At 35.5% G+C, this 14845-nt stretch overlaps 1 protein-coding gene across 1 annotated transcript in view; it reads left to right on the forward strand.

Moving 5' to 3' along the window:
• Positions 1–14845, forward strand: part of PHYHIPL (phytanoyl-CoA 2-hydroxylase interacting protein like) — a 64743-nt gene that overhangs the window by 42270 nt on the left and 7628 nt on the right. Inside the window, exons 2-4 of the mRNA XM_007958908.2 lie at positions 4094–4290; positions 6881–7055; positions 10995–11112. Of these exons, the coding sequence (XP_007957099.1) occupies positions 4094–4290; positions 6881–7055; positions 10995–11112 (490 nt within the window). The remainder of the gene's footprint in view (positions 1–4093; positions 4291–6880; positions 7056–10994; positions 11113–14845) is intronic.

Here is a 14845-nt window from a genome sequence, read left to right on the forward strand (position 1 = left end):
AGGGCTCCAGGATTATCTTCTATATCTCTGTCAATTGGTTTTTCTTTTCTTTGTTGAAGAGGGTCTGTGTTGTTTGTCTGCCTATTCCTCCATCTTACTGGAAGTTTGAGTAGCTTAGAAATGATTCTTGATAGAACAAATCCTTTATAGAGTTGAGCTTTACATTGTTCATAGTGGATACAATTTTAAAAAGGTTTTCCCATTTTAACAAAGGTAATTTTTTTTTAACTGAAATCTTAACAGAAAGAAAAAGTTTTTATAAAATATCAAGTATTCTAGGAAACAGTAAAAGTTTAAATGGCAAAATGTAATATCTTATTATTTATTGAAGTTGTATTTTCATTAAATTAAATAAAATACAGTATCACTTTATTTTTCTCTATATTTCCTTATAAAATTTTAGTATTTTTAAACTCAATTTTTGTGAAATTATATGGACATAACCATAATGCAGATGATTTCTATAGAAATTTCTACCACTAGAGTCCAGAAAGCTTTTCATTAGCATTACTGATGTTTTAAACAGAAATACAATTAGAATGAGAAGGTGGAATGTGAGCTTTCCTAAATATGACAAGAATTCCATTTGGATTCTTCCCCTCCTGTGACTTCTAGAAAGTTGTAGACCACAAGTAACTTGAGACTTTTATAATGCTAAGTGGAAAAGAAAGAGAAAGGTAGAGGAGTAATTTTCTTGGTAGTTTGTTGGAGAGGGAATCTAGAGAAGCCAGTGTTTTGAGGGAAGTACACAGGGGAAGAAAGAAGGATTTTAAGAAATATTGTTCAAGAAATTAAAGTTATTTTGAAATTAGGTTTCAATTTCCACTCAGTTCTTCTGAGCAAACACAACTTGAGATGAGACGACATGGGTTAAAGATTTAATAAATGTGGGAATTTTCAAAAGTTTTATTTAAATTACTGGTATGAGAGGAAGAAGAGAACAATCTAACCTGCAAGTGGGAAGGTATTACCATGACATAAAGTTCATTGTTGTTCTTTTCCATTTTTGTTGGCAATATTTGCTATTTTATTCTGTTTAAGAACAAGTTATATGCTGATTTGTCACCTGCTATTTTTTTATCATATGAATGACAATTACATATAGTTTTTTTCCCTTCTGGGATATCTGAACATTTTGTTGGATTGGGAGAAAGGGCAGTGGGAAAGAATAGAGTAAAATTTGATTTTAGTCTATTTGATTTGTCTTGGTAAGTCTTTATTTTCTTTTATGTTCTGTCATCCATCATACTCTGCTGTATAGTTTTAGCCCCACCACTTGTCTGTCAGTTTGTTGTGTGGTGGTGGTGGCTGACATGTTGCTGTGAGTCTGGAAGCTATGCCACCTGCATTTCAAGCACCAGCAGAATCATCCATGGTGGATAGGTTTCAGCAAAGCTTCCAAACCAGACAGATTGGGAAGAAGGATGGGGCCATCCACTTCTGAAAAAGTGGCCAGTAAAAACACCTAATTGTGTTCATGTGGAAACTGTACATAGATGAAGAGGCTGTCATTCCAACAGAACAAGGGGATACTACATGGTTAAAATCAGGAAGGGTGTGCATCAGGATTGTATCCCTTCACCATATTTATTCAATCTGTATGCTGAACAAATAATCTGAGAAGCAGAACTATGTGAAGACGAATGCAGCATCAGGATTAGAGGAGGACTCATTAACAACCTATGATATGCAGATGACACAACCTTGTTTGCTGAAAGTGAAGAAGACTTGCAGCATTTATTGATGAAGATCAAAGACTACAGCTTCAGTATAATTACACCTCAAAATAAAGAAAACAAAAATCCACACAACTGTAAGCAACATCATGATAAATGGAGAAAAGAGTGAAGTTGTTAGGGATTTCTTCTTACTTGGATCCACATTTAACACCCATGGAAGCAGCAGCCAGGAAATCAAATGTCATATTGCACTGGGCCAATCTGCTGCAGAAGCCCTCTTTTAAGTGTTAAGGAATAAAGATATCACTTTGAAGAATAAGGAGCATCTACTTCTGTAGTGATACCGTCTCAGAAACCAAGGAGGGATTGCCATGAGTCGGATCTGCTCCATGGCAGTGAGTTTGGTTTTGGTTTTTAACCCAAGCCATGGTGTAATCAATTGCCACATATGCATGTGAATGCTGGACAATGAATAATGAAGACTGGAGAAGAATTGATGCCTTTGAATTGTGGTGTTGGTGAAGAATACTGAAAATACCATGGACTGTCAGGAAAACAAACAAATCTGTCCTCAAAGAAGTGCAGCTGGAATGCTCCTTAGAAGCAAGAATAGCCAGACTTCATCTCACCTACTTTGGTTGTGTTGTCAGAAGAGACCATTCCCTGGAGAAGGATATCATGCTTTTGTGAAATGGAGGCTCAGTGAAAAAGGGAAAGACTTTCAACAAGATGGATTGACAGAGAGGCTGCAATGATGGGCTCATGCCTAGCAAAAATTGTGAGGAGAATGCAGGATGTAGCAGTTGGGGTAGTTAAAGTTGTATGTCAACTTGTTGGGCCTGGTTAAGTGCCTTAGCAGCTGATGGTATTTATTCTGCATGATGAAACTGGCAGTCAACTCCATGGTGGGATCTACCACAAGCAGCTGAGTAGCTCCTTTAGGGACGTGGTCTGCTTCCCATATATAAGCAGCAGCTTTGGGAATGGTCTCTAGCTTATTGGCATGGTTGAACCCTGCATGTAGCCATGTCATTGTTCAGAAGCCTGCCATGCTCTGCTGACCCTGGGACTTTCAGTGGACTTGAATTAATGGCCTACCCTATGGTTTGGTAACTTCAGGACTGTGCCTTTTTACTTGTCAACCTTGGGCTTGTCAGCCTCAGCAGCCAGCAGCTGTCTGAGTAAAGAAAAGCCTCTAGCTTCAGTGATGGGGAGCAGGAAGCAGAGCTGAACCCTAGGGTTGAGGGGCTTTCACCCAGCTCCAAGAGCCTGGCACTTTGAACTTGGAGTTAAAGCCTCCAAACTGTAAGAGAATGAACTCCTATATGTTCAAGCCATCCCATATGTGGTATTTTCTGTTAGAGCAGCACAGAGGTAACCAACATAGCAGTGTTTCATTCTGTTGTATATTGGGTGGCTATGAGTTGGAGCCCACTCGATGGCATATAACAGCAGCATACTTTTAGCTGAGCTGTTAGCATTTGCTCTAACTGGGAATGTAGAGACCTAATTTTTAAAGTAACCAGGTGCCACATCAATTCTTCAAGATTTTAACAGTAACAATCAACATGGCAGTTGATTTCAGCCTTGTGTATTGGTTTAGTATTCAAGAATGAATTTATCAAAATATTACAGGTAAAACATTTCCTTGAGTAATCATTGATGTGGTAACTTTTAAGTGAACAGTCTTTAATAAACTATTTATATATAAGATGCAAGAGTTATATGATGTTTCTATACATAATATTTCCTAAAGGGAAGAGAAAGAGCATTATCAAAGGATCTCTGGTGGTGTAGTAGTTAAGGGCTCATCTGCTAACCAAAAGATCACCAGTTCAAACCCACCCACTGCTCCACAGGAAAAAGATGTAGCAGTCTGCTTCTATAAAGATTTACAGCCTTGGAAATTCTATGGGGCAATTCTATTTTGTCCTGTAGGGTTGCTGTGAGTCACAATTGAATTGATGGAAAAATTTTTTTTTTTTTTTTCATTATCAACAGTTCTATGAAATCATTTACCTGATGAAATACCTGATATTACTGTAGAGCAAAATGCTTGGTCATATAGAAGAAATGGTCTCTTGGAGCTTTTCATAGGGAACCTGCCATGTAAGCCTAGCTTTCCACAGATCAGAAAGATTAAGTTGCAGTTTTTATTTTTACTCTTTGAAAGCATAAATTGGAAAAATAAGTTGAAAATGTAGAGAAGGTAAAGACTAAGCTTTTTATCAGTATTATGACCCCCTAAAAGTTACTTCCTATCAATAACATTGAAATTACTTCATAAACAAAATGAAATCACAGATCCAGTAATTAGATAGTTAAGTTCAGAAATATGTATATAGCTAATGACTTTGAAAACTGGAAAAAACTGTTAACTCGAAACTAACTTTCTATTCATGATTTTCTTTCAGGGAACAAATCACAAGACAGTGGTATAGCAGAGATGGAAGAACTTCCTGTACCACATAACATAAAAATAAGCAATATTACATGTGACTCGTTCAAGATTTTATGGGAAATGGATTCAAAATCAAAGGACCGTATCACACACTATTTCATTGACCTCAACAAGAAAGAAAACAAGAATTCTAATAAATTTAAACACAAGGTAAAATCCTAATACTTTGCAACATTATAGTACCCGTTGCTGGCTAGTAGATTCCGATTAGGCAAAATCATATTCATTTGCATCTTTAAACTATTCTATCTAAAACTGAAGGCATTTTGGAAAGAATTGTTTTATACTAATTACTTATATGATGTATATGATAATGTTTGGGGGAAATAAAATTTTATAAGAAAATAAAATGCCATACATGTTAAAATTTTTTAAAAAAGTAAAATCTTGACTCATGCAGATATAAAAACAGAAATGTGTTAAAGATTTTTAACTCATTAATGAGAAAACTGATGAACTGTTAGAACCAGTTAAAAAGATAATCCAAGGAAGAGGCAGGGAGGGTTGTTCCTCCACTGGACAGAATTCATTTCTGTGTCTTCAGACCAAAAATAACTGGATTGTTACCAATTATCTACAAATTACAGAGATGTAAAATAGCTTCCATGGGGCAGAAGCAGATAACCAAAAGAGTGTTTATAGGCATAGTTTCCCCCTTAAGCACAAATCCCATGATAACTGCCAAAAGAAGAATCTGATGCAGCTTTGAAATTTTAGGATAGTTGGTAAAACAGCTTAGGGCTAACCATTGTTTTATGTAGTGAATTTTCTTTTGTATTTTTAAGACAAACAAAATTAACCTTTAGATGTTTTAGACATGTAACACATATTTATTCCTACACCTATCTACATAGCATATGTCTCTTTTGATACATAATCCACTCCAGAAATAGCTATAGAGAGGATAACAGTTATCTGGTTTAAATATCCATTCTTATATTCCAATGTTTCTTACCATGATGAAAAACTCACCTTTTTTTTCTGGTTGATAACTGAATTTTGACTAGAAAAACTTTTGGAAGAACTGTCTTACATGGAAATTTTGCATTTTACTAGAAGTGCAGTTATACATACTAAAAATAATTGAGTAGTAGTATACATATCAAACATAAGTGAGAGAGAGCAAGACTGATCAGTCATTATTCTCGTATTCCAATTCTGATTATGCTTTCTGGTGATGGATATTCTCCGTTGACATTTGCATTCTTGAAACATCTTTGAAATATTTAACATTAATGATGAATAGGTCAATATCTGGCCCTTTTATTCACTCCACACTTAGACTACCATATCCTTGGAAATGTAGTGATAATTCAACCAGCAGGTTTAATTATATAGTAATAATTGTTTAAACCCATTGCTGTCAAGTAGAATCCCAACTCATAGCGACCCCATGGGACAGAGTAGAACCTCATAGGGTTTCTAAAGCTGTAAATCTTTATGGAAGCAGACTGCACCTTTGCACTGCAGAACAGCTGCTGAATTCAAATCACCGACCTTTCGGTTCCAGCCAAGCACTTTACCACTGGCCCCAATAATTATTTAGAACTACCCAAAGTTTTCTGATACATATAGGCTCTATATCTGAGTACAAGTGAAACAAATGTTACCTCATTTGTATGTAAAACTGATTTTTCATTTTAAAATACTTATTTAAAAAGCTTTCTCTTCTTTAACATATAAAATGTTTAGTTGTGCTACCCTGGTAATTATTGAGTCGTATAAATTAAGAAAATATAATATTTTAAAATACTAAATCTCTTGAATTTTATCTTTCCTTGATTTTTTTTTTTTTTTTTTAAAGTTTTATCACTTAGTATGATGTACACTATACTCTTTAGGAGTGTAGTGTTCAAAGAAGACTATCTGGTGCTCTTGAGTTGATTCTGACTCATAGTGGCCCTATAAGAGAGTAGAACTTCTCCATAGGGTTTCCAAGGTTATAAATCTTTATGGAAGCAGACTGCCATGTCTTTTTCCTATGGAGTAGCTTGTGGGTTCAAACTGCGGATCTTTTAGTTAGAAGCTGAGCGCTTAACCACTGTGCCACCAGGGTTCCTTATAAAGAAGAATACTGTATTATAAATCAAGAGATCTGAAATTCAAGTACATTAATGTCATTAACTAAGTATATAATCTCAGGCATGTCACTTAATCAGTTGTGCCTTACATAGTTTCTGTATGTGAAGAAAAAGGGATTTGAATAAAAGAACAGTTACATTTTTTCAAACAGGGAAAGTCTATAATCAGTGATTTCCTTCCTCCTATTGTGAGTTCTGGTGGTGTAGTGAGTAAGTCATTTGGCTGCTAACCAAAAGTTTGGTGGTTCAAACCCACCAGCTGCTCCAAAGGAGAAAGATGAGTCTGCTACACATTTATAGCCTTGGAATCCCAGGGGGTTGCTGTGAGTCGGAATTGACTCGATGGCAGTGAGTTTGGTTTTTTGGTTCCCCCTATTTAGACATGGGAGCTCTGGTAGCATAATGGCTAAGGCACTTGACTGCTAACCAGAAGGCTGGTGGTTCAAACCCACCAGCCACTCCTCGGAAAGAAGATGGGGCAATCTACTTCTGTAGTGATACTGCCTCGGAAACCCAAGGAGGGGTCGCTATGAGTCAGGTCTGACTCGACGGCACATAACAATAACAACAACGATTTAGACATAATCAAGTTATGTTGCTTAAATTAATTTTCTTGCCTCCTTTCATCCTTCCCTCCCTCCTTTGTCTTCCTTTCTTAGGATGTTCCAACAAAATTGGTGGCAAAAGCTGTTCCCTTGCCTATGACTGTTCGTGGACACTGGTTTCTGAGCCCAAGAACTGAGTATACAGTAGCAGTACAGACTGCTTCGAAACAAGTTGATGGTGATTATGTTGTGTCTGAATGGAGTGAAATTATAGAATTCTGCACAGCAGGTAAGAGAACAAAGTACAAATATAGAACATATAATAATAGTTCCTGAAAAGATAATTACATAAAAATCATTTCTTTTTTGTAATTATAAGTTGCCATATATTGCATTAGTCAGTTTTGAATTGTCGTTAGCCTTCTGTAACAGAATAAGCTGTGCAGTATTGGTTGTGGGGAGCTGAGATTCTTATTAGCAAAAAGCTGGGTCATGGCATCAGGTTATTTTGCTGCATTCATAGTATGATTTTTCAAAGTGAAAATTTTTCAAATATAAAGTGATGCAGTTTGAAAATATACTTGACATATTTTGAGAGAGCACATGAGCTTTTTCTTTACAATTTTCACAGAAATTGAAAGAAGGAAGCCAGGAACATCCTTATCTAATTTAGGGGGTTGTAGGTAGACCAGTGAATGGTCTCTAGCAAAAATGTTATTGGATTTTTTTTTTTCACTTGAGGGCTAGGCAAGCTGAGAAAAGCTATTTCTAAGCTAGTATCCTCTGTGTGTTTTCATTGATTAAGTAAAATATCTGCATAGGCATTGGGAAATCTGATGTGGACAGCTGTCCCCTTTATTTCATTAGGTTGGTAATGTTATCATCATGTCATTTACTTGTTTATTCACTTATTCAAGAAACAAACATTAATTGAGCACTTGCAGTGGTGCTCAGTAAGTCAGCATTTTGCTAGCATTGAAGGGATACGAAGATATATCTTCCTGAGTACAATACCATCTCCTCTTGTCTGTTTTTTTCTTCTTTGTCTAGATGATTGTTTCCTATCAACAACTGTAGAGAAAGGCCAAGTGTTTGTTTCAACATGAAGGAGCTTGTAGAAAAAGCCTTAAAAACAATTTATCTCACCTATTGTCGGTTGCTTAGCAACTTTCCCTAGCTGAGGCATCCTTCAGATAAATCATCTTTTTCTTTCCCACAGTTTCACACGTTGTTTGAGACTCAATGCATGCTTAGCTACTGCTTTACCTCAATATGTTCTGTTTTTCTTAATCTGAAACTCAGTATAAAATTTCTTATATTGATATGTTGAGTGGATGACATTTTATTTTAGAATTATGTGAATACAATTTTATCTTCAGCCTTTCTAAATTTGTTTAGTATATGAGGAAGTTGCCAAAGATTGCAACAGTCTTATTTGCTAAGGGTTTCAATATTTGAGAGCAAGGAAAATAGGTCTCTGGCACCATATTTCTTTAAATCTAAGGTGTTATCAATTATAAGATCATCGATGTCACTGTTTTCTTACTATATTTATTGTCAGACATTTAAGAATTGAGAAAATATGGTATTAATCATAGTGCAGTACTCAACAGTGAAATATCTACAGATTTTCATATTGTATTAACAGTGAGTAAACAGTTCTTTCCACTGACATTAACTTTTACCTATATTATATGTGTTATATTGGAATTAGTACTTCCCCTTAATTGTTTACCTGAATTAAAATTCCTCTTTGGAATCTACTTCCGGTTTACTCTTTCTATTGCATTTATTTCCATTTGCTTTCATTGCACCCTACCAGAGGGGTTTAATGAAAGTTAGACACATAGGGACAGTCTCTTTTGACATTGTCTTAATACAGACACTGCACCAAATATTGTCATAGTTATTTGTCCACTAAAGGGAATTCTAATTTACCTGCTAAAACCTCCTTTAGCATTAAGGAAAGGTATGAAATATTTCTTCATTAGCTTAAGGGAAAAAACCCTTGATGTTTCCAGTTCAGAAATACACACACACACAAACACACACACACACATATATATACATGTATTAACCTATATATATACACATACAAACACACACGTGTGTGTATATATATATATATAGGTTAATACACACACACACACACATATTAAAGAATAACCTTGTCTTCTTACTTTTATTTAGAGTGGTCATCTCTCTGTTATTCTTTTATTTACCTATATCCCATAATTTTTGTAAGAAAATTTTAGGGTTAATAATGACAATCCCAGCTTTTAAATGTGCCACAATATTTTTCTGTAAATTATTTTGCATTTTTTGTTTCCATGGATAAAATCTAAGGAGAACTTAGCTTTTCAAAGCTTGTTTCAGTTTTTCGAAATAATTTGGAGACTATTTTACCCATGCTCCATCAATAACTTTGTAAACTTTGAGAAAGCTTTTTCATGTAAGTTGTCTTTTAATGTAGACCTCTAATTCATTCAACATTTATTGAGTACATACTGTGTGCTCAGCACTGTGCAAGGTGTAAGAAATAAAATGGTGATAGATACAATCTGTAACCTCAAGAATACTACAGCTGATGAACATTTCCATTAGGTAGATACACTCCTTGGAGAGATCAATCATGAGAGAGTAGAAGGGCTGTGTATGCACAGAGAGACATCTCGGGGTCAGGAGTGCATGGGAGGGAAGGGCATAGGGAGGAGGTAACTATGGGGAAGAAGTGGGAAGAGAGCTGTTGCATTGTGGGAAATTGCAGTCAATGTCATGAGATAAAGTGTATGTGAACTGCTGTATGGAAAATGAATGTATAAACTTTCACCTAAATCACAATTAAAAAAAAACATTATACCAAAAGAAAAAAAGTACTACAGCTGATTTACTTCTAGTCTATACAGATATAAAATCCCATGCTTACTCCAATCTTAAAACCTTAATACTTAACCATTGTTGTTGTTAGCTGCTGTTGAACTGGCCTCTGACTCACGGCGACCCCATGTACAATGGAAGGCAACACTGCTCATTCCTGTGCCATCCCCATGATTGGTTGTAGATTAGATCATTGTGATCCCACAGAGTTTCACTGACCAGGTTTTGGAAGTAGATCATCAGGCCATTCTCTCTAGTCCATCTTTGTCTGGAAGCTCTTCCTGTTGCACATCATTGTAACAGTCAAGCTTCCAGTAATGCATAGGTGGTGGCTGCTCATGAGGTATATTGGCCAAGAATGGAACCCTGGTCTCCTACATGGAAGGTGCCCATTCCGCCACTGAGCCTCTCATAATACTGACTGTAATAAGTTATAATTGTCTATGTACATATCTCTTCCCTTAGACTGTTAGTTAATTGAGGGGAAGAATAATATCTTTTATCTTTAACATGATAATTTAATTTTGCATGGTACTTAGTACATAGGATATTCTAATCTAAATAAATTGTTGTTGAGCCATTAAAGCAGTGAGTCAACAAATAACTTTTGTAGTTCAACTAGATTGCTCCTTTTTAAGAAGATATTACTAATCTTTATAAGCCATTTTTCCCCTTATATTCTAGTGCAGAAGTTTAACAATAGTACCCAATTTTCAAAACAAAAAATTGTTGAAAAGAACCCATTACTTTGACAAGTACTTTAGATTTTGAAGTCTTTTGTATCCAAAGAGCATCAACCAAGCACCAGAAGACATAGTCTCTAATTTATTAGCTATATGAATATTAGGCAAATCATGAAACTTTGACAAACTTCAATTTCTACCTTAGTGAAATGGTCATATTATAATCTACTTTGCCAATTGTAAGGATTTAGGGCATAGATTAAATGAGTGCTGTTACTGGTCCTTTTCAGCATTGCTATAGATTACAGGTTATAAGCTTTTTTTTTTTTTAATTCAACTTAATAAATGATTGAAGAAAAGCTGGTAAGGTATGTATTAATATTACTTTGATTATGCAGAGTCCATATTCCTTACTTATATATTGTTGTTTCAGGATCTTTAATTTCAAAGAGTGAAGAAATGCAGGGGTATTTTAAGAAACAACCATAAACCATTACATAAATATTTTGTAGAAAGAAACAGTGTTCTACAAAGACAATGAATGTTTTCTCTTTTAATAGCAATTTCTAATTCCCTGAAAGTGAATTTCAATTATCTTTAATTTATTAAGCATGTAATTTGTACTTTTGGCACTGTGTTTTTAACAACAGACTTTTTATTATTTTCAGACTATTCAAAAGTTCATCTAACACAACTGTTGGAAAAGGCTGAAGTGATTGCAGGACGTATGCTTAAATTTTCTGTTTTTTATCGTAATCAGCACAAAGAATATTTTGACTATGTTCGGTAAGATTAAAAAATGTATAGTGATTTGTTTTACTAACTACCATTCTAAATTCTATGCCCAGTTTCCCTTTGCTTCTAGTTCTGTCAAATAGCAATTTAAGTTTTCTTTTCAAAATAATTAATTGTACTTTGCCTTTATGTCCCAGAATAATTAAGTATATCAAATCAGATTATGCGATTTTCCCATTTCATTCAGATTCCTTTCTACAATCATTTGAAATATTAATTCCTGTATATTTAACTGGAATATCTTAAACCTCCACTGTTCATATTGGTGAGCATTTCATGAAATGCACACATCCTTTCCCTAATTCCCAATAACTCAATGCTCTCTGCCTCATATAGACTACTAAGTTGTATCCTCTTTCTGTGGACTCCTTTTGGACACTGAAAATGAAAGAATACAAGGGTGACTTTTTCTTGAAATAGTATGATAAATCAGATGGGATTTGTAGGCATCTGACTAGAAATCTTTCAGCTAATATGTTGAATTAATTCTTCACTAGGATAATTTCCTCTGATTACTTTTGAATTCCAGACCTGTGATTTGACTAGTATTTCTAAGATTTTATGTGTTTATCCCTGCAAGCAGATTCCAAATAGTCAGAATTACTCCGTCCCACGGGTACTTTTGATATTTTATAGAAGAAAATTTCAGGGGAGTAAATAGCCAGAGATGTTTTAAAGTGAGACTGAGGCTTTTAAAATGACAAATGGCATTCCTGACATTTTATACAATACCTATAATTTTGCCCCTTTAAAACCCTTACTCTCATTTTAGACTCTAGAAGATTTTTTAAGTTGATATGACTGTGTAAGGGGGGGAAAAAAAGAAAGAAGGTTTTTTTTAAATTTCATATTTCTGTAATTTTTCTTAAGATTTAAAGCAGCTCAAAACTATGTAAACAGTAAAGAAAATTACATAGAGAAAAGAGAATTTATATGTCTGTGACCTTCAAATGAAATTACTTTTTAATGTCTTATATACTGATGTATTTTTATGGTGAGAAAAATCCCTGCCTTTTGTTTGATATCTTTTAAATATAGAGTTTAGTCCACCATTATACTCACTGGTAAAATATTTACCCTAGAATTTATATAATCCTGACAAATGCCATTTACTTAATATAGAGAATGCAGACTAAGAGATTGACCACAAATTGAGAATGACCAGATACACTTGGCAAGAAAGGTGTTTCTTTATATTTGTTAAGCATAAAATTTGAAGAAAAAAAAATTGCTATTTTCTTTAATAAGAAATATATCAACAGAAGTAATTGGTACTAGGTTTAGATGCTTGGAGTATTGCTAACATTATATTAGGTGGCCACTGAAGGTCAGTATTTCTCCTATTTTCCTTGTCCTTTGGGTGGGACCTGACCTTTGTTTTCAGGTCCCTGTTGTTGTTGTTATGTGCCCTCGAGTTGGACCGACTCATAGCAACCCCTTCTTGGGTTGCCGAGGCAGTATCACTACAGAAGTAGATTGCCCAACCTTCCTTCTGAGGAGTGGCTGGTGGGTTTGAACCTCCAGCCTTCTGGTTAGCAGTCAGGTGCCTTAGCCACTATGCTACCAGAGCTCCCTTCATAGTTGAAAAATTTGCTTCATGTATTTTCAGAAATCCTTTTAAAAAATAGAAAGGTAAAGTCAGAGTACCTGAAAAACAGAAAAAAGTTATTGTTTGTGTGTGTGTGTAGATAAGGATTCCAGGCTCCTAGTATGAAAGATAGGAACTCTGGTAGCGTAGTGCCTAAGGCACTTGACTGCTAACCAGAAGAAGTCTGGCGGTTCAAACCCACCAGCCACTCCTCAGAAGGAAGATTGGGCAATCTACTTCCGTAGAGATACTGCCTTGGAAACCCAAGGAAGGGTTGCTATGAGTCAGAAAATGACTCAACGGCAATGAGTTTTTTTAAGCATGAAAGATATATTTGCAAATGGAGAAATTTACCTTTGTTAGATTTTTCATGTTAGTTGTGAATTCATATAAATTATATCTTAATGCTGTGTATATACATAAAGTATACTTGCTAAGTCATGGTACAATTTGTCAACAGTGTTTTCAAAAAACTTTATTAAAAGAATAGTAGACATTAACTTAAGTCTTGATTTTGTTTTTATGTAATGAACTGTAATCAGGACACACCTCCTTGATCAGAGTCCATTTTAAATGTCATCTTGTTATTCCTAGTGGAAAGGCACCTTTCACTTATCAGATGATATTTCCAAATCATTATAAATTATGAGAAAGTTATAGATAAATTCTGACTCAATCTGTATAGAATAAACTCATTTCATTCTCTTTGTCTCGGAATAAATCCCTAAGTGAACAATGTTTTCCTTAACCCCAAATACCACTTTCTCTCTTAATCACTGTGCATATTGATTAGGTAGTCTAACAAGAATGGACTATTGTCATGTCTCTAAAACTCTTATTTGTATCTGAAAGTTTTCTCTACAAGAATCCACTGAGTTTGGTAGGAAATCTTGTACTTCTGACACAGCAGATTGTAAATTCTCAAAGCTGATATTCTGTTACTTTTAACAGAATATTAACAGATGTTAAGATACTGGTAGACCAGCTGGGAATCTCAGGGCTCAAGGAATGACAAAGTGATAGTTTACAGGATTTTTCCCTTTATACTCAAGATGAGGTACTGGAGAAGCCAGCCAGCAATCCAGAAATGACAGTGCACACAGGCCCAAAAAAAAAAAAAAAAAATCCTCTAGAAAGTCTGATCTCTCTATCCAAAGGACTAGAAAAGGGACAGCCTTGCAAGATAGAAAACTTGCAGACAATAACCATTTTTCTCCAGCCAAACATCATGGAAAAAAACTACAGTTGCATTCCCACCCCCACCAGCCAAGGCTTAGCCCCACTGGAAGGAGGCATTTTTCCCCACATCTTCTTGCAGGGGTTGTGTCAGAGAAGACCTACTGGGAATCCTGGACTTGCATCCCCCACCTGGTGAAAACAAGGTACCCATCCTCCTCCCCACTGGGATGGTGTCATTAAAGGCCTATTGGAAACTGATACTTTTAGTAAAAGGCCAGCAGTACTGAAACTTGCCCTCATAATGTCAGTGAAAGCCACATGAGGAGCAGTAATCAGGTAACCCTTCCCTTCCCTGCCAGAATGTTAGTGGAGGCATAATGGGAGCCTAAACTCCCGCCTTCACCCAGTAGTAACTTCTTCCTACCCTATCATTGGAGTTTGAGTATACAATGTACACTTGTATTCTCTACCTCAGAGCAATGATGTAGCATCCCTCCCCCCAACTACTGCAATCTATACACAGTCAGGAGAGGCTGGTTAAACTGAAGATTTAAATAAAATCTTGAGCCTCATAACTTAATACCCAAAATGTTCAGGATAATATCAAAATTCACTTATCATAGCAAGAACCAGGAAAAATCTCAATTCACATGAGAAAAGATAACCAACCAGCCAACACCAGGACCAAAATAACATAAATCTTGTGATTATCTGGCAAGGATTTTCTGAGATCAGGCACATTCAGTATGATATGGCCACAGGCCCAAAAAGGATTTTCAAACAGCCAACAAAAAATGTTTCAACAAACAACTACAGTGTTCTGGCAAGATGGTGGACTAGGCAGAAGGACTGCACAGACGCTGTTCAACAAAGAAAAGGGAAACCAATTAACACAGACACAGAAGATAATCTTGGACCCCTGAGCCTTGAAGGGAAGGATACAAAAGTGGACTAAAC

Source organism: Orycteropus afer, unplaced genomic scaffold (genome assembly GCF_000298275.1).
Source record: "Orycteropus afer afer isolate SDZICR_OR568_19922 unplaced genomic scaffold, OryAfe1.0 scaffold00016, whole genome shotgun sequence".
Lineage (NCBI taxonomy): Eukaryota > Metazoa > Chordata > Mammalia > Tubulidentata > Orycteropodidae > Orycteropus > Orycteropus afer.